General features: G+C 32.8%; 1 protein-coding gene across 3 annotated transcripts; it reads left to right on the forward strand.

The window, feature by feature from the left end:
* The first annotated feature begins 1,610 nt into the window (after positions 1–1,610).
* LOC120327703 (glutamate receptor-interacting protein 2-like) lies at positions 1,611–21,589 on the forward strand. Of its 3 annotated transcripts, none has more exons than XM_078114205.1 (23): positions 1,611–1,897; positions 2,280–2,354; positions 2,646–2,781; positions 3,083–3,228; positions 3,985–4,144; positions 4,704–4,849; positions 5,188–5,335; positions 6,352–6,527; positions 7,664–7,831; positions 8,714–8,927; positions 9,390–9,504; positions 9,849–9,960; positions 10,191–10,403; positions 10,646–10,790; positions 11,338–11,578; positions 12,215–12,295; positions 12,771–12,951; positions 13,401–13,485; positions 14,152–14,241; positions 14,868–14,955; positions 17,292–17,462; positions 17,753–17,899; positions 19,062–21,589. In XM_078114205.1, exons 1-23 carry the CDS (start codon positions 1,852–1,854, stop codon positions 19,266–19,268), a joined length of 3,291 nt encoding a protein of 1,096 aa, XP_077970331.1. In that variant the 5' UTR covers positions 1,611–1,851; the 3' UTR covers positions 19,269–21,589. The 3 variants fall into 3 exon arrangements, with proteins under 3 accessions (XP_077970331.1, XP_077970332.1, XP_077970333.1); XM_078114206.1 differs by having other exon boundaries at positions 14,868–14,940; XM_078114207.1 differs by lacking the exons at positions 17,292–17,462; positions 17,753–17,899; positions 19,062–21,589 and adding an exon at positions 15,732–17,115.
* Positions 21,590–21,905: the final 316 nt, after the last annotated feature.

Here is a 21,905-nt window from a genome sequence, read left to right on the forward strand (position 1 = left end):
TTTAATATAACACGTAGTTACGTGAAAAAAAAGTGCATCTCAGTCAGGACGCAAGACATATCGCATGAGAGATAGGGACCTGGCATGTAACAGGCCAAATCACGAAACATATTTCAGCTCACAAAACGGAAAAGAAGTCAGAAACCGGATCATATGAAGATCCTCCCCCTAAACTAACTATGTTTATATGATCTAGCCTGAGGGAGGGGTTGGATCTTCATATGATCAAGGGTAGATGGGAGGATCCGACCTGACCAATGACCACCACATAAAGATTCTCCTTCTCGTAATAATAATGAACTAAAGAATGAACAAATTTCTAAGATAGAAATATTTTGCTTGGATATTCAAATTTATCAATATCTCATGGGCGAGACAAATTCATGACAAGTTTATTATGGCTTGCTGATAAAATCGGTTGTATGGTGATTTTTCTTCCAAAATTGACTTATAATTCACCCAGATAGCCTCCATGTTACGTTGTTTGTTGAATGTGTTTTAGTCACGCTTTCATTCTGAAAGTACCAATGACTTCGAAGGAACCATCGCAGTGTTATGTTTGATAAGGAATAATGCAATGATGTTTTATTAAAATGATATCCATTGGTATACTCAAAATATTGCTTATCATACCAACATATTAAATAAACTTCGAAACATCCCAAGCAGTGGAAAAAATTGAGCGAAACCAAAGATGCCTCTAAAACTGTGACCATTTAAATACAACAAACCCAGGTTTGTTACGAATTGGGAAAGCTGCAAAATCCGGGAAGATCATCTAAGAGGCGTCCTGATTGATATGGTAACTAACAACGCTACTGCGTCAAGCAATTGTTATATATATTATCTGGATCAACTGTATTTTTTATAGAATCAAGCTGTATTTTTTTAAATTGCTTCAAATCGGTTTGACTTTGATTCGAATATCTTCATTTCGAAATTCTGTAAACTACACCCCTACACTTGGCACTTTAGTGGTAGCCCATAACTTCACTCAGAAATCGATGTCGTTTATTTCTGAGTGAGTGTCCGTGTCCTTGCTATGAGTAAATTTGTTTGAAAAGGGTGCATGTAGCATAGGTGTAGCTTGGGGGACCATGATCCACGAAATTTTCAACTTTTTTTAAAAAGCGATTTTGCGGCATTTACAGTAGCACACAAATTCGTACGCCTTTCTGTCAACACCATTTTGCTCTATTCTCGATCGATTCATAGATAACCCGATATGTGTACGTTCACTGTCAATAATCCTTCATTCAAACGAACCAACCGAAATTGATGAAAATGCGCGGTTTTATAGCTTGGATAACTTCGACAACAAAAGCAAGTCTGTGGAGAAATTTTTTAAGATATTGTTAAATATCAATGATTACTTTTATCTGGCCTTTTTCGGAGCTAAAAACGCGAGTGAGTGTACAACAAAAAATTGTCCCTCCCTCCCCTTCCCCTTTTGAACTGGCTACGTTCTGAAATCATGTAGGTTTGTATTCATGAATTTAAACTTTAAAGTTACCGGTATGGAGATGGATGTTTTAGAGAAAATTTGCTAGGGTCAAGGGTCGCGAAAACATCCACTTGATATAAATTCGCATTTTTTCTAGGGTCAAGGGTCGGGAGACCTCCATTCTGTAACAACTGTGTCTTGTCGGAAACCATCCTAAGGGTTGTGGATGAGATTTGTCCTGTTTTCAGGTTGACTTTCCGCGGTGTTTGAGGACGATGGGCTACACTCTGGCATTTGTTCTTATACGCATCATATGTGAAATAAAATTGTTTTGAAGCAATAAAGAATTAGCAATACAAAATACAGGAAGTTCCAAATTCTGAAATTGTGAATTTACTGCATTGAAAATGCCTTTCAAGCGACTAACATGTCTTGCCTCGCCCGAGGAAGGAGGTAAGTCCCTTAAGTATTAACACATTTATGATTTTAGATAATTTCAGACAAATATACTGCTGTATATTGTACTGGCAGATGTCTAGATACAGAGATACGAACACATTCCTGCAATCCGAAACTGTCATGTCTGCACTTGCAGATTTGGCAGCTTGATGAAAACATGGCTTCTCCTTAATACTGTAATACAGTGTGTATTACTGTATTATAGTCTAGTTCTGTTGTGCAATAGATTTATTCAGGTATTCCACACCAATTACAAAAATAAGTTTTCTCTCAATTTGATTGAGTCAATTTGTTACGAAAACCAGCCGAATATTAACAATATGTCTATCAGTTCTCCTAACTTGTATATTTTCATTGTTTTATTTAATTTGTTTAGGACACAAAGGTCGGCGCCCTTTGCCAGAAGAAAATATGCAGATTGTTCCAGTTGATAAAGAACCTGAAATACCTGGTCAGTATCTCTAGAAGAAATTGACATATTCAAAACCTCTGAATAACTTCTCACTTTGATACATGGCTCTTTAAAGTTTGAACTGATGTTTTGTTTGGATACCGCCCTACAGCTTCATCCCTCCATAACATCATAAATATATACAAGATGTTTTATGTCTTACTAAATATGTCATAAATGAGAAAAATGCTAGCATATAATGTTATAATGTGTGACAAATCTGTTATATCATTTATCTGTTAATTGTATCATTTAAGAAATATAAAATTAAATAAAATTTGTTGTCTTCAGAAAATGAAAAAGGAACTTGTTCGATTGTTTTAAAGAAAAGTGAGGGAGTGGGAATGGGATTAACAGTTTCTGGAGGATCTGATAAGGGAGGCAGACCGAAGATATCGAATATGCGATCTACTGGGATAGCTGCAATGTATGATTTATCATTATTCGATTAAACTGTTTTGATTTGTCAAATGTGTAAAATTGGGTTGCATTGTTATATTTTTTCGTAGTTTTGTCATTTGAATATTTGAATCCTGTATTTACAAACAAGAATTCAGATATAAAGGAATTTTAAAACCTTCCAAACAAAATCATGTTTTGTGTTAAAAAGAGTAGATTAAAATAAAATCACATTAGAATTGTACAAAATTAAACAGTTTTTTTTTTATGTTTCAATCTTCCTCGCTTAACAATTTTTTTTAAATTTTTTTTCCATAATTGGCTTACAGGAGTGACTTGCTACAAACGAGTGATTACATAGTGTCTGTAAATGGTATAAAGACCGGAAAAATGAGACACGGAGAGATTATAAGTTTATTGAAAAATGTTGGACAAACTGTTACCTTGGAAATTGAATATCATCTTCCTCCAACAAGTAGGCAGATTTTATCATATTGGTATACATCGAACAGTTTTCATATATATTTCATGTTATTTACATCCTGGCTTAGTGGTTATTATTAGGGCATTAAACTTAACTATCCCTGGTTCAAATCCCATGCTGACCACCTCACTCACAGTGTAATAAATTGAGTAGGCCATGCCGTACTACAAAGATTCTGACCATTCCAATAAATAGTAACCTCGTGAATATCATTAAATATTAGTGGTTGTTTGTGCAGAGACTTGTTCAGAGTGAAGCACATTGCTAAGCTTCATTTAAAAATAGATGCATTCTAAATTTAGATGCTGAATTTGAATTTTGTAACTGGAATGGTAGATAATACAGTATGTATTATACCGTTTTAATAAATTTTAAAATAATAATTTCTTGGAAATAATATGAAGCAAACATTATGTTTTGAATTGAGCCTAGCTCAAAAAAATAAAACAGCTTCCTTGGTATTTTGGTTTAAATTTTCGTAAATTCAGATATATAAAGTATATCATTGTTTCAAAATAATTTAATTTTCAACCACAATGGTGGCTTCTAACTCATTCTCATCAGCTGCCCACTTTCGCAAATAGAAAAGGAATTTACAAAATTTCAAATTATTTTTATTCAAAAATTTGCTATTCACATAAAAATATAGCATATTTTATATTACATTATGAGCCAGCATTTTATGTAAAAATTTGCTGATCAAATATACTCTTTTCAAAACTCTCAAATATCTTTATATCTGTGAAGATGTCCAGACACCAACAATCTCACAAAGAACAATTGATATCATATTAACAAAGGAAGATGCTGGTTTTGGTTTTGTGGTGAGAGGAGGACACGATGAAGATAAAATGAAAACTCGGTCGCTTGTGGTTACACACATCCGTCCTGGGAGTGCCGCAGACAAGTTCGTATTCTCAAATTATATTCAAATGCTAATTTATCATGTTGTTTAGCTTACCTAATTCATCTAACTGTTATTAAGAGCATTCATATCATGTTAATGGCTTTTCTCTTTATATTGTAAGTAATATTGAATAGAACGGCATATTGTCTAAAAGTAATCAAGCTTTTGTTTTTTGAGCCAGGTCTATCTAGTCACCCATGCAGAATATAAGTAATTTGAACAACAGCTTGTTTAGAAACTTTCATAGAGCAAACACATGATGTGATACGGTGATACCCCAGTAGTCGAAATTAAAAGTGTCTCTCTCTCAGAGGAGATTATTACTTTGATAATTTTTCCTTGATAGTCTTTCCTGGAGCTCAGATTCAAATGCTTTCAGATTTCAGTTTTTCCAACAATAGTAGTTGATTTCCTATATAGTACAGGGGTGGCCAACACACATGTCTGTGTGAGTCTTGTTCACAGTGCTGGTGCCAGGTGTAAAACGAGTGTTTCAAGAATATTATTGTGCCTTGCTATTTTGTTGAAATCAATCACATTAGCATTTTTTTCATTTCAGAGATGGAACGGTGAAAACAGGAGATAGATTGAAATGTATAAATTCGATGCATTTATATCAAGCTACATTAGAAGAAGTAAACGAAATGTTAAAAAATACTCCCAAGTCTACTACGTTTACTTTCGAATATGATGTGTCTGTCATGGGTGAGATTTTCTTTTAAATACTTCTACTACAAATTCAGTTTTCTTGAAAGTGAAAATTTCAATTTCCTCTTCGTGGAGGAAATCTTGTCTCAGTCAAAAGGGGTATGTATCCAAACTCGTAATAGAACTAAAATAAGGAAAATCGGAATAAAATTATGGTCCAACCCTAACCTGGTACACACACTACGAAATACCTTAAAATATATTTCAAAGAGTTACTATTTTGTTTTCAAATGCCTTATTTGATTGTCGAACCTAGCAGACTTTAATAGCCTAACAGTAACTACACATATCCTATATGTAGATTAGTTGTAATCAAATTGTAATTTTGTTCTCAGATGCAGTAAACAATGCATCTGGTCCACTTTTGGTTGAAATATCAAAGACTCCAGGCTGTAATTTGGGACTTATATTGACTACTTCTATACGAAGGAAAAAACGAGTCATCTGTATTGAAAAAATCCTTCCTGCAAGTATCGCAGACAGGTACAGTTAAGACTCGTTAAACAAAGTCATGCAAAGAAATATTTTTTATAAGTCATGAAATATGAATTAAAAAATTGATTTTATGTATCGAGCACTTTTTTTTTATTTAAACTTTTGTTTCAGTCCCTAATCCCTATCCATTTTGAATAAAAGATCTTGTGTGATTTTTGTTAAATAGAATTCATTAAAATTTCATGACCAGATTTTGTATCGTATAATGAGATTCAAAATTGAGGTATAAATTGGATTCAGTCCTTCATATCAGAATGGATAATAGTCTTTATTTGCAGTTGCATTTATCACAGAAAACATTGAGTACATTTGTGTTTTAATGAGTTTTTATATTTCAATTTTTGGTTCTTACAATTATTTAGTTTGTCTTCTTAACTCACTTCAGTTGGTATGTTGGGCGTAACTTTTTAAGATTATTAAATATTCAATCCCTTGTCTCAATTGTCAGCGTCGGCCTTCGGGCCCAAGCCCACTAATCAATTGGGTAAAATCAAATAATGTGTGGATTCCATTTGTGACGTGGGTTAAAGTCCCTAATTCAAGATTTGCGAGTCAAGATGATTTGCATATGATTCGGATCTAATGTCTGAGAAATTTCAAGTCTCAAGTTGAGATGAGTCACTTACTGCACTCCTGAGTCAAAATCATGTCGAATCACCGCCTTAACTCGAATCAATCCTAGTATGAATAGTGGATTTCATTAATACAATAAAATGGATAGCCATATCATTATATTATTGTGGCAAGTCTCTTTGATTCTCAGTATAGTCAGTTTAAATCCAGTCATTTCGGTTAAATCACTTCAGCCTATGGATATTTTGAAAAGGCCATTGAGAGTCCAACACTTCATAAGTACATGCTTACCCAAGTTCTTAGCCTTTCCTTTATCCTCGGTTCACGAAACCTCTTATGAAAATTTAGTGTTTCAAAATTTCTAACCATTTTAATTGATACCTGTTTATCTTTCGATAGTTTTGTTAGTTTTATACTTCTTCATTTAATAGATGTGGAGCATTGAGGATTGGAGATCAGTTATTATCAATTGATGGAGTGAGTTTGGATATCAATACAATATCATTAGAAGATGCAAGCAAGATGTTGTTATCAAATTCGGATAATGTTAGAATTGAAATTTTACCTATCGCACAACTTTCTATCGAAGCACCAAAGAATTTAAATTGTAAGTCTGAATTTAGTTCAGAGCTTTGGCTTATATCATTATCAAATATGTTTCATAGATGGTTGATTTTTGTCCACTCGATTTACAGTATTTTACTAACATAATCCTTAAAGCTATTTTAGCAATGTTGACATTTTGAAGTTGGATTATAAAATTAACATTTTTGAATGAGCTTTTGCATTACAGGGTTCATGTGATCAATGAACTGTTATGATTATAAGCTAATAAAGCTATTATTCAATTTTATCATTTACCGAGCATGGATGACTGAAATGAGGCTTTGAATAACATATATTTAGTGAGGCCAAGCAACTAAATTACATTACTTTTATATTCCAGTATTTTTACTTCATATCGGTATATTATGTTATGTATATGTTTTCAGATTATATTCAGTTAGGGATTCGGCAATAATTAAATAGATTTCTCAGTAAAAATAACATAATTATTTTTTATTATCTGCTATCCATTGGAGTTCTGTGGACCAACTGACTACTTATCATTCTTATATACCGTACTTTTGCTTACATTCTGCATTTTCAAATCTGGTTCATGTTTGGCCAAGGAATTCCCCATTTTTGTCAGACAAAACAACACAAAAGTACCGTAACTTACATTAAGCAAGATTTCGGAATAATAATCCCTTTAGTTTGAAAATTACGTTACTTATATACCAATAGGCTAGTTTGCTGAAAAATACTGAATTCACTGTCTCATACATATTTTCATTTTTCATGATTGTCTTTAATTGAACTGCCTTCAAGTCTTGTGTCAATTGGGATTCATTATTGCGTAATACACCACCACAAATAAATTTTTATAGTTTCAGTAGCCATTGGTAAATGAGTCTTCTATATTTCTGAGTGAGCGTGTGTGACCCTGCTTTATGCAAATTATTTTGAAAAAGTCTAATTATACCACAAACTGCAATAAATATGTCATGACGCTTACTGAAATGTAACTTTCCAAACTCACTCATAAGTGGGGAAATGAGAAGCACTTATCACTTGACTGTGAGATAGAAGGCAAAAGGAAGTCCGAAGTCCTATTGACAGCTGTGCAAATACAAACTATTATTGTATTTTCCTAACTTAGTTTGATACATGTAATATTAACAATGATCACTTTTTTACCAGTCAACAGATTTGCACCAACGATAACCAGTGCACAATCATTATCTGCGTTGAATCATTTTCCTCGATATCCACATTCACATCGATCACTCGCAACATCTACTTTACGAGGAAGCACAAGTACTTGGCATAAAAGAAAGATGCATCGACCAAAGTACAGTGCCAGTGCAAGTATGTTTACATTTTCTGATTATAAACTATTGCATTATTTAAATTTAAAATTTGAGAAAAAATTGTATTTGATATGTCAATTTAGGTTTTGTATTTCGTTCATATGCTCAATACTCAGCAGTCCACTTCACCTATTTGGTTCTATAAATTTGCTTTTAAGTAAAGTGGTATTGATGTAAAATATAAAGGGTGTTAAATGTTATTATAAATTGTTTCTAATTCTGATTTTTTGAGTTATGGTTTTGTTATTAGGGTCGTTTTATAGATATTCCCTCAAAGCAATTTAAAATGAATTTCGACAAGAGTGAAACTTTTCTCTAAACTAGAGACACCAGTGGCAACTGCCCCGAGAGAAAATTAAGTAGTTCAAAAGTTGAAAAATTCAATATTGATTAAGTTTTTCAAGAAACTTGAAAAATCCTCACCTCAAACACTTAGTATGATAACCACTCACTCAGAATTATTTCTACCTAAACCTGAAACCTAACCTCAAATCTATCTAAACTGTATCCATGAGGAAAATGTTCCAACTTACCCAAAGTTTGTCACCATCAGGGGCAGTCCTGCCATTACCCCCTAAAAGCCTTGGTTTGTGGCAGCAAAATTTTACTCGCCATTGGTTTTCAATTTGCTGCCGGGTACCCCACCTCGTGCCATTGATTTGTGGCAGCTAAAAAGTCAGCCGCCATGGTTTGGAAATCCTGCCATGGTTTTGCATCAGCTTCAGATGCCGCAAAATAGTTAAAGCTGCACTTGTACCCTAGTCTAACTTAATAAATGTTAATTATAATCATCTCAATCAATACCAATCAGTGGCGTGCCTAGCAACTAGCATATAGGACGTGAAAGTTATGATATAAACTTTTGTTAACTTCATCCCAGTGTCTCTGGCATCAGTCGACTACCTAAGTGGAAATCAAGTTGTTCGGTCGGAAAACATTGAAATCTGTTTGTTAGCTGCCGATAATAATTGTCCACCGGGAAGTTTATCTGCAATGTATTTTGGTATTCAACTACAAGGAGGAGTGTTTGCAACTGAAGTTTTCACTTCTCCACCTGCTATTGCTTTTATTGAGAGTGACAGTGCTGCAGAAAGGTAATTTGATATTCACAGTTTCTTTTTACTTTGAATTGAAGAAGTCAAAAGTTTGTTTATTTGTAATTAGAGTTTTATTTTGTTGAATCGTTTTTTTTTAAAGACATTTCCGTTCTATTACTAATTGCTTTCAAATTTTCAGTAGTCAAGGATTTAAGTTTCCTAAGATTTTTTTCTCATTTATTCATCTCGGAAAATTTTGCATGGTATCATAGCCATTCAATGTATATGAGTATTGCTATTGGGTTCTTGGGAATAAAAGCCCACTATGTGAATCTTATAAATCTAAACTATTAAAAATACATTTAGCATATTTTACATTTTTTATCGAATCATACTGTATATTGCATAACACGAATTATATTTTATAAACTCAAATATTGATAAGAATTAAATACTCTTGTAAATGGTAAAAAGTAGTTAATCCTCTCAACTTTTCCAACTGAATTTTATCTTCTAAAGATGTGGACGGATACAAGTCGGTGACAGATTATTATCAGTGAATGGTTGCGGAACGGAAAATGAAACTTTAGAAGAAGTTAAAGGAATGCTATCAGAAGCTATGGAGAGTGGACAAGTAAGTTGTACTTGCATTTGTAAGTTGTAACCAAAGAACTTTCTTCAAAAATATAAACAGACATAATTTTTTTTGTTCTTCCTGGTGGAGGTGGGGGCTGATTATAATTTTGTAAACATCATGGCCTCACTGATTTGAAATAAACTAAACAAAATCAATGAATCGTAAATGATTCTGTGGTGATGTACAGAATAATGTTGCCAGTATTTAAAAAAGATTTCCAGTCACAACTATGCAATATAAATAAAAGTTTGATCACCCTTCATTATTAATACCCATATTTTTAATACAAAGCAAATTCAGTTTTCGAGACAATGTCATATGGAATACAATTATTTTCACAGGTATATGTTGAAATTGAATTTGATGTCGCTGAATCTGTGGTGCCAAGCAGTGGAACATTTCATGTTAAACTACCAAAGAGAAGAGAAATTGATTTGGGAATTGTTGTGGGAAGTAGGTCTTAAACTTTCTATTTAGGAGTAATGTCCAACTTTAACGCTATATATCACTTTAAAGAATACTGCGATAAATGTCGACTTCAGCGAAAATTGTTCAGCATTGTGGTTGATAATATTTGTTTCTTTTTTTGACACTTGTTTACTTGTATGCTACTAGCTTTTGAGTTTGACTTGAACTTGGCCTACACTTCTCATAGCTTTCAATCTCGATAAAAACATTTTTAGAAATGATGACGCCCAATGAACCGCTTGTTATAACTGATATAAAAAGAGGATCCACAGCACATAGGACTGGTACAATACAAGCTGGTGATAAATTACTAGCTATCGATGGTGTGAGATTGGATAAGAATTCAACAGTGGAAGATGCACTTGCTTTATTGCTTAGTGCAGAAGATGTTGTCAGATTGAAAATAAGGAAAGATGAAGAAAATTCAGGTATTTATCAATAACTTTTTCGTATAACGCTCATTCACATTTTTTCACTCTGAACAAAGTTCTTGGGTAAATTAAACTTGTATAATTAAGTCAAATGCCAGATATTTTGTTCACAAGCCTCAACCGACACTATTGCTGAATATCTAAATTCAATATACAAATATCTGACATCCATTCATTATGCACTTGAATTATTATTACTTGTGATATCATATTTCGGCAACGTTCCAACTTTTTCATAGATGATGCAGAATCGACTGGTGCTATTTCATTTACTGTTGAATTGAAAAGATACGGAGGTCCACTGGGAATCACAATATCTGGTACTGAAGATGCTTTTGATCCGATCATTATTTCTGGACTCACTCCAGGTGGACTCGCACACAGGTTTGTTTCTTTATTATCGAGGCTTTATCAAAGGCCCGCATATATCTAAGGCAAAAACGGGGATAATTAAGATGATAAATTATTTAATTTCGGAATTTGGTTTATTCAATGATTGTCTGATAGTTATTTGCTGTTCAGCTGTTCCAAAGTAAACTTGATGAGGATTGAGATTTGTGTTTTTTAGTGGATTCTCTTTTATCAGCAAATGTATTCTAAAAGAAAATTCTGCTTCAAATTAAATTCATGAGCCATTTTTATATCTTTCCTCTAAACATGGCCCTGGACAAGTCACCACCACTAGTATGTAGGGGGCTATTAGTTTGGAAATGACCTCACTTAATTACACTCTTGAGTGAGTGTTAACAACCCCATTATATGAAATAATAAAACATCCTTGATTATTAAAACTTCTGTATACAATCATACACAAACAGATTACAGAAGTTACCGTGTGTATGTAATTATGAAATTCAGTATTCTCAATTTTATAGTTGAAATCATTCAAATCCTGTTTCATTTGTTTTCATTTGATGTTTCCTTTCTTCAGAACTGGAGCAATACACGAAGGTGATCAAATTTTGAGCATCAATAGCATTCAACTGAGAACAAAACCTCTCAGTGAAGCAATCAGATTGCTACAAACTGCAGGAGAGACGGTTACTCTGAAAATAAGAAAGAAGGCATTCAATGACCAATCCACAGCACCTCCACCTACACATTCATCATACACAAGCACGCCTAGACAATCTATGACAAGATCTACATTGCCAAGAAGCTCTAATATAATGGTAATTATATCTGTAGCAATTAGCTTTATCATGCATCTATAACTTGTTTTGTCTGAAAGTCTAAATAAAACTTAGAAATTCAATTCTGTCTCATTTATTGTGGAACAGACTAAATTGAATGATATAAAAAGTCTTTTAAATTTACCGCAGCTAGAAGCGTTTTTTCAAATTCATACGACAATTTCTGGGATGTAGTTAACTCCGGGTGGCAATGCTGAACGAGGAGGATTCTGCTCAGTATGAAAATTGGCTGTCCGCATATATCAGTAGATGCCAGTCTAGAGCCTTGTTTGGAGACAGTTTGTAAAAAATGGTGCTCTGTGCTAAACAATAGCTGATAAAATTTTGTATGGTGTAACTATTGTGTGAGTGTGATAGAATTTCTGGATTCCTCGCAGTCGTAATATGGTTTACATCGATTGACAATGGATTGTGGCTTCTTCCTCTGGTTACAACCATGCGTTATAATATTTAACAGTTCATTCCCATTTTCATTTTATTCAATCTGACTTGGATTTGGCTTTCAAACGAGGGGCCGGTCTTGTCATATGATTATATCTTCTTATCAACTTTTTTCCCTCCTCACGGATATATATAGGAAAATTCTATCCTAATATGGATATTTACCTTCTACAGAAAGAACCTATCACAGAACTGAGTGATCCAGAAGATGATATTGCTACATTTCAGAGTGAAGCAACATACACAACGCAAGAGGTCGGTTGGATTGTTAAATTATTATTTACAATGATATATTGAATTTTAACATTCATTGGGATAGATTGAATTCCCAATATCCTACTTTCTTAAAAAATCTTTTTTAACAGATCTTGTTAAAAACCGATCAGGCCCAATGAGTAGTAATAAAGACCCGCAATTAAAGTTATGGTTGACTGAAACCAATATCGTTATATGCCAGTATTTGGAAAATGAAACCGAAACACTTTATAATTTTATGTTTCCACTATAACCTCCCAAGATAATTTTTAATTAATTATTGGAAAGAACTAAATAGTTGTCCCGTAAATATTACAAATTTGTTAACAAATTCCAGAATTATCCTCTCAAATCATAGAATATGTCCTTGTAGCAGAGACAAGCATTTAAACATCTAACGAGAAATAACAAAATTCTGGTGCACAAAACTATTCCAGTTTAAATTTTTTCAATTTTTATATAAAACTATTTTCAGGCTTCTGTTGCTCCTGAACCATCCTATATAAATTCACCACCGCTTGTAACAAAAACCGAACCAGAGACAACAGAATGTGCCAGGATTGGACCTGCTGGAGCAGCAAGTGTTGATAGTGCTGTAGGTTCATTAGAAAGATCTGCTTCGGATGCTCAGCAACGTAATTCGCCAACTAATAGTGGTACGTAGGATTAAAACACAGTAATCCACTTATCCATCCTACTATTTTGATTTTCTTGATGTGACAATCTCTTCCAATTTTTAGTAGTTGATTAATGCAATAGGAAAATTCCAACCATGAAAATTCTTTTAAATAAGGATAACATAATCTCTTTCAAAAAAATTGTGTTGTTTTTATTTATGTTTCAAATACTATCTTGTTCAAGCATCCCTGTGGCAACGGATATATGGATCCAAAGTAGGATGTGGACAAAGAAAAGGATCTACGGTTTTTTACACAATACCTGCACACCCCCTAAAATTCTATTCTCAGGAATCTTTACCCGAGAAAAATATTCCCTGTGGAATATTTTTAGATTGATTCTGTGTATAATGCATATATTTTCTGGGCTTGATCAGAATTTTTTCAGACACTATTGGTTACATAGACATGTAAAATTTTTCTTTTAGCAACTCAACCAAAACCTCATATTCAAAGCAAACCTTTAAAAAGAAGTGATTCAGTGCCTAGAAGAATTGACAGTCTACGTGCCAAGTAAGAATATATCTATTCATATTTGCTTAGAAGAAGCTAAGTGAAGCGTTTGTTAATTAGTCCATCTTCTTTCTGAAGAGTTGGGTTGAATACTGTTTTTGGTGTACAAGGGATATTTAAGCCTACAATTTAATAAATTAAACTGAAGGCTTAACAATTTGTTGCATGAATTATGCAATATATATATGCAATTTTGACTTCAAGATTAAGTGTAAAGTCTTAGTTTCGAGTTTATGTGTGCTTGATTCTTTTTCTATCTATAGTTATGTGTTTGTTTCAACTTTTTTTTTTATATATTGGAATATGAATATCGGTAAATTCAGACCTGAGAAGTGTACATGTGTAGAACTTTGCATTGGAATTATAGGAAAGTTGAAATAATAATATATTTTTGATTGGTTTTACCTTTTATAGTTTTCAGAAATAAGCGAATGCTTCCTCAGTCATACTGTAAGACTTCTAATGCTTGCAATGATAATTTTCCAAATAAACTAATTCTCGATTTTAGGAGTCAAGAATTCGAAACATTGAATACAATTTTTTGTTTGAGTCATTCCAAATTTTCGATTTATTTCAGACAATATTACTATCGCTACGTAACACAGAATTTGATTTTCAATATCTTGTATATAATACTGTGCGATTCTAATTACTGAACTTTTTAAGATTTGAGTCGACACAAAATTATCCAACTAATACCTGGAATGCTTCATCCCTCGAACATAGAAGAGTTGAATCTGCCAGACCAAGCTCAACGTGAGCAAATTTTAATGCAAATTTTAGTAAATGACCTACCGTAATTATAAATTGTTCGTGTATAACCCTGAATGCAAAGTATTCACTTTATGGGTTAGTTTCATCTTTGCTCTGAATAGGGCCTGGAACAAGCAATGCTCAGAACAAGTCCCTATTCAAGCAACCACTGGGATCTAATGATATGTATGGAGCTGCTATTTATTTCAAGGTCGAGAATCTCTCCAGCACGCTTACCAGTTACCATTGCACCTCTGGTTACCCTGTGTAGTGTATGGGTTCACTTCACAGGTTCGACTCCTGTTGGGTATAATTATGTGTAATAGGATTACTGAAATCTCCGCAGTCGTAGGATCATGTAACTGCTGGCCGATTACGGCTACCTCCACCATCGAGTCGAGTAACTATTCTCATACCTTACATAGGACTGGTAACCAGACGAGTGATCATGTTTCATTTCACCATATGATTACGCCGTAATATCGGTTTTTCGCTTCTCTGTGTGAAATATGAAATTCCTATCGGGATAAATTTTCATTTTTCAAATTGATTCCTGTCGGTTTACACTTTACAGTAATCTTTATAGAATTAATAAATTTTACTGATCTTTTTTTTTAATTATATATCAGGAGAAATTCAGCGGGATCAGATTGGCAGAGTGCATTGAGAGATCTACAGTCTGTTGGACAATCAACTGATATTGTAAGAGATTTAGAGGTAACCGGTGGCTGCTTACTAACTTCTTTATAATCATAACATTTGTCTGCTTTGTTGATTTTTCACTTTCTTCAATGTCTGCAAGTAGTAGTATGCTTTAATATGATTTGCAATGCCAAATGATTTTTCATATCTTCCTTCTGAAAGCTGTTCCTCTGGATTATATCTGTGGCTGCTTGTACAGGTTCTTGTTTGGGGCGTACAGCACTAATAAGTTTCACATAAAAAAGTACTGCTGCCAGAATCAGGAGCATAATAAAGATAGTGGTGGCATTACAGTCACAATTCCTATTATTTACATCAATTTCTTGATGTGGGTATGGTCATCGGTGACATACAGAAATTATATTTACTGAATGGAAATGAATTAACAAATTTCTGGCAGGGTTGTTCGATGTCCCAATTTTGTTTATTCGAAAATCCCATTTTGTTCTTGTTGACTCGTCAGCTGTTTTGACTTATTATGTGATATATTAATTGGACTTAAATTGAATGGGGTTAATAAGTTTTTAAACGACATTTGACTTGAAACTGAGAATGACTGGGACTCAACCGTATGAATATTAATATTAACAAATGGTTTGATTGCCAATTCGTCTTGCATCTGTGGCTTGTTGATTTGCAGACTATCAACATAAAATTTGATTTTCAAACAGGTCATCTAGAGTAGCGTTTTCCAACCACATAGTAATTTTTCATTTGGGTCGATATATTATTTTGGATTCGGTTTGGTTTAACTTAATAATATTCATAATAACTTACTTCTGATTTTAAAGCGCCGTGCAAAGTCTCGATGGAAGTCCTACAGTCGATTTATGGTTGGTTGGTCGATCATATCGTCATATTGGTGACATAGATTGCATGATTTTTATCTGCTTCTTCATATTTTTTCATCAATATAACATTATAATGGCTGAATTTTATTGATGCGAGAATCTCTGCAATATTTGTCTCATCAAATCTTCGCTGCAAAAACATGGCAACTTTATTTTGTCTGTAATATTTGGAAAAATCAGATTTGAGCAGAAAATGTAGACCTTAAAAAAAAAATCTATGGTCTTGGTATATTTATTCTTCTTTGTTAGAATAACGGCGTAGAATGAATTTTAGTTATATTTAGTTTTCTGGTGTAGTAAAAAATCTGAATCTTCCTATATATTATAGCTTGTATTTTCTTTTTTTTCAAAATATCGACATGCTTGTTTAGCTACTTCTTCCATAGAATTTGTTTTTGTTCTGGTGTGATTAAATGTAGGGGATAGAGAACAATTTAGTCTGCTCATCCGCTACCTTTTATTATATAATTCACTTTTTAGAAGTTAGACAATGGAACAAACTTGTTTAAAGATTATTGTGGTTATGTATTTTTGTGAAAAACAATTTTTTTAGAAAATTATTTAACGGAAATTGTTCCAGAGAAATTTAAAAATTAAATCTATACTTTATATATTGTGTTGCATCCAGCTCTTTTCATTCTATATTTGACTGATCTAGGCATCCTATCATTCAAAATTTCATTCACTTTTACTATTTCCAGCCAACATATTCAAACACATGTTTGGAGCTGTTTTAACATTTTATCAACTCAACAGCATTAGGTTTTGAGTTAGCTGATCACTCAGTGACTGAAAAAGAAACATATCCACAAATTTCCTACTTCTAAAAAATGCAGAAAATTTATTTAACTTTTGTTTACGTAGCATAATTGCACATAAAAGTTTCAATATTCTGGGGCGCATTGCATAAACTTTATGTTCCTTCTAGAATATGTTCCAAATAACATTGATTCTTTTTCCATGGGTAGCCTGTATAATGTTTCGTTCTCAATAAAGATCTTTCTATTAAATAGTAATGTTTGTTAGAGAATCAATAGGATACTGTAGCTTTTTTTAGGGTGGATCTGAACATTTGGGCCAATTGTCATTAAGAATCATGCCTTCGTAAAGCTTTGTATGAAAATAGTATGTTGTAGCTTGTTCATTAAATTTGGCAATTACAAGTATGGTCTTGTCAATAAAGTAAAAATACTATTCTTTAAGCCTACTTCTTTATATTTGCTTTTCAGTAATGTTGTTATGAAAGAGAACCAATCTTTACAGTTTTATTGATAAAATATCATCAAATATTAGAATCTAAGAATATGTTAATGGACAAATATTAAGTACTGGTAATGCATATCAATGGATAGTATGTCACTCAAACTCTTTTTTATATAAAATTGTTTGTCTTTTTATTCCTGTTTTACCAAATAAAAAATATTTATAATATTCAACCAACCACAAAATTGAAAATAAATTATGGTTAATATTTTGTATTTTTTTTAATTTGACATTTAGGAATCAATTATGACAACTAGAAAGTTGGATATTTCTGATGACGTTTTCAGGCAGCATTCTCATTCTACAGCTAATAGTGTCAGTAACTATCCACAATCTATGTATCAACCTCGATCTATCAATCAACAATCATATAATGTATCAACTAGCCCAGCTGTCCAACTACACAAGGTGAGATTATACTTGAAACTTGCTCGATATATATATAAAAAATAGATACTGAAGTTTTCACTGTAACCAGGACTTGGAATTTCAGTCAAAACATTTTGACACTTAGTAACCAGGCAAAATTGATAAATTAACCATTGTTGGTTTCAAAGTTGCAGGTTAAAATAACTTCGCCTCAATTTTACGTACATGATAAAGGGAAATTAGGCATGTTATAATATAGTTTCAGTTTCAGCGTCTATTTTATATTACCTTTTGACTTTAGAATTTTTCGAATAACATTTTGTTTATAGATAACTCTGCAAAAGAATCTTGATTCTGAAGATTTTGGGTTTTCACTTTCTGATGGTCAGTTAGAACGTGGAGTTTATGTTCATTCTACAAGATCTGATGGACCAGCTGATAGAGCTGGCATGAGGCCATATGACAGGTTATTGCAGGTAAAATAGTAAATTTTTTTGAAGGTATCATTTTTAATGTGTTTAAATTGTGAGCTCTAGATGGATGTGCATCTGAATGATCTAATATATTTATTTTTCTCTGGGCTGCCACTCTGTATATACACTTCTTAAAAGTAACTAGAATTATGTCATGTTCCAAAAAATAACACATAGATAGCATTGCGTATTTAATGAGTTTGAATTTGGAAATGCAGGTTAGTTGAAATGAACAAAGATTTATTTGATTGGTTCTTTTTTTTCCCATGAATTTAAATTAAGGATGTTTTGGTCATACCGTAAATTGCTCAATTGGATAAATGCTTAAATGAAACTATTTAAATTTATTTCCCAAAGTAAGAATTTAAAATGTAGCATAACATTTTGAATCAATTCATGTATTCACTTTTCACCCACACAGCACATGTTGACGATGGTTCTATTTCGGTTAAAGCTTATTAAAAACTTATTTTGAACGGATTTTTCTCATTTGTTGCTATGGATACACAGTGGTCAAATTTTCACTAGGGGTTATGAATGATACCATTGCTCGACTTTTATGATCACTTCTACCACAACCTGACAAAACTGTAAACAGTGTGGTGCAAAGTGCTACGATAGTCTCATAATTGCAAATTACAATTGAGTAATATAATACCACATATTGTAACTGAAACAATGGAACGATTACAGAACAGATCTTGTAATTTAATTCTGCTTTAATATATGAAATCCAATCTACCTTGCGACATAGTCACATTGTTTACTTGATTCTTTCAAGTCTTGTGTTAACCGCTATCTGCTGGTATTTCGGTCACTGTATATCGGAAGAACCAAATTAGCTTATGTCACATTTTAAGGTTTTGAGAAAATCACATTTTACTGATAGTTCACGGCTCTAACTGTCAAAAGTAAAATGAACATAACACACTACTAAAATCGAGACTAGTTCAGGTATAGCTTCGAAATACAAAATCAAAATATGGCACATTTATAAAAAAATGACATACGCTACTCTGTCTCTATATGATAGTAATGCGCTTAGTATGTCTGTACTCTGTTTAAAAACTTGCAACTCATCTATCAGTTCAGTACAGTACTAAATATTTTAGTTCACGACTCCAAGCTTGTTTCAAAAAATCTTATATAAAATTTTTATGTACAGGTAAATGGAGTCAGAACAAGAGATTTTGATTGTTGTCAAGCTATACCTTTAATAGCGCAAGCTGGAAAGAGAATAGTTCTAGTCATCGCAAGACATCCGCAAAATACTGGAATATCAGTCTCATCTCATCCTATGCCATTACTTGCTCCTCCTGTCAATGTACCAAGCACAAGTGCCATGAGATCTGGTGCTTTTGAAACTATGTAGATTGAGGATAGGTTTGATTTATACTACATTCTTATTCTTTTTATCAAAATCAGTTGCCTAATAATTGCTTTGAACAATTCTGAATGTTTTGTTGGAAGAAGGAATTTTTTCTTATTAAAGGTAGTGGAAAATAACTCTTCGAGGGTTTCAACAAGGGCGAATTCTTGAAATTTGAAAAAATAAATTTTGAAGAAATTAGAGAAATATCAATTTTCTGATCATAGTTTCAAGCAATATTCATCTCCAAAGGATTTCAATAAAAAGTTTAAAAATCAAAAATATGTGTTTTTCCTCATTTTTTTTTAAATAGTTTTGCCCTTTTTGTTGAAGCCCTCGTCTTGATATTTATTGTGCATGTCCGAACCTGAATTTCTTGTTTTCTGCCTTGCCATTTGTTTCGGTTAAATGAATCTTATTTGCGAAAAAAATCATGGTATATTTTGTAAATGATTTGATAGATCAATTGATCAATCAAATGATTTGTCATAAAATGACAAATTTAACAAGAAAAACAAATAGTATTTTTAGTATCTAAATTGAAAACACCAATTTTGAATTGTGTTTAAACTAAATTTTTTCTATCAGCATTAGTAATTATTTTCTGTTTGGAAGTCAGTTGAATCATCCCTTGGTGTACATATTGTAATTCTCAACCCTTGTTCACCAATACAGTGATACCTCAGAAGCCGAAGGACTCGATACTCTGACAATTTGGTAGTCGACCAAAATTAATTACCATTGTTAGTTTGTTACTCATGGTAAAAAAAGTGTTGGTAGTCGAACATCAATCCTCAACGAATCATATTCACTATATATCATATTCAAAACACGGCAGTACATATTTACTAATTACTAAGACATAGTTTTATGAGTTAGAAATCAATGTACTGTTATTATCTAACGAATCATGAGGGTTAAGTAAGTTTTCGATTATTCCAAACCATCTATAAGAATTTTAAGTTGAATGAAAGTGTAAATAACGTGAACAAGAGTAAAATTTTCCTTTGTTAAACTTTGAGTCTTGTTCTGTTTTCATATTCATCTTTTCTTGTGTGCTTAATTTATACCTATGAAATATAAGCTCTCACTTGTTTGCTAAATGATATCTGGTGCTCTGTCATCATATTTATATTCTAACACATTTCTTACAAGTAATTTTCATCATTTTTTATTAACGTCTTGTATTTTGTTATAAAAAAGACAGTATTTTTCCTTCTTTTACAATGAGATATTGTATTTTTCCACTTTGGTGCTGATTCATTATGTATTTTGAGATATCAGTACAAAATCATGATATATGTCACATCATTATACATGTTTTTGTAAGTCACTAGAATCTATGTAGTGTTCAATGTAAGCAACATTTTTTTTCATACCGGGGTCATCCATAAGTAGCCGAAAATGTGTCTTCGTAATTACTGGCCGAAATAGCCTAATTGGGAACAAAATATAAGCTGAGCTCAGAACGAAGGATTTGGATTCTGGATTGAAATATGCTTACTGCTATCCCTAATTCAGTGCTAGCAGAAATAACAAAGTATGTTTCATGCTAAAGCGAGGAATTTGTTTTAAATTTAATCTCAATGGCCAGACTTGGCTATACTTAAGCTTGTGTTATCCTTGGCGAAGGCTTAGTCTGATTTTTAAGGTGAAACCTGCAAGTTTTTCAGTATCAGTGGGGATGATTTTTGTCTTTCATACCTTAGCATGGTGTGTTGTCCTGCACGCTCATGCCCAATTCACCAAGTTATGATGATGGTATGGTCTTTGCGTCCAAAATATCTGCACATTTCGGTCTATCATGCTAACGTATGTAATATGACTTTACCACAATTCACTTAACAATATTATTGCTTACTTATTCTTATCTTGCCTTTTTATTGTACTTTATATATTCTTGAATACCTATAGAAGAGTTGAGAAATTTGTCCTACATTCAGTGCCCCAATACTTTTTTTATTTGTATTTATTAAAACGGACCATTCTCTTGTTATAGGTCGCTATTGATGATTCTGTAATTAAAGTATTTTTCTAAAACTAATGTAAATACACCATGAAAATACCTGATATTCACCATGGTGCATGCATTTTATGGTACATTATGTACATTGTGTTCATTTGATCGATGGTACAACATTATTTTTATCCTTGACATGGATTTACCTACACCTGTCTACCTCCCATGAGCATGGGTCGTTTCTTCTACTCAAATGTTCTCTTCTGTGCTCTTTAAATGAAAAGTGGGCAATTATTTGCCATTCTGAATTCTGTAATTTTCAGCATCAAGTGCCTTTTTCAATAATAAAATATGTAACACTTCATCATATGTATTTACTGGCTAACAACTTACTAACATTTCTATGTAACAGTATACCAGTTTGATAGGATAAATCAATACTTTTTGACAGATGTTAAGCCGTCTTGCTACAGCATTTCGAGAAAAATTTGAAGTCCTTCAAGCAGAATAATGATACTTTTATTGAAAAGTTAAGGATAGAGCTTAGAAATGGTTCGCCACGGCACGTTAGTGTTGCCAAATGCGCCGCGAAAACTAACAGAATTGTGTTTAACGCCACTTGGACGACAACTTCAGGATCCTGTGATCGATACGGCGCTGCTTTAGAGTAATTGCCGCTG

Source organism: Styela clava, chromosome 7, assembly GCF_964204865.1.
Source record: "Styela clava chromosome 7, kaStyClav1.hap1.2, whole genome shotgun sequence".
Taxonomy (NCBI): domain Eukaryota; kingdom Metazoa; phylum Chordata; class Ascidiacea; order Stolidobranchia; family Styelidae; genus Styela; species Styela clava.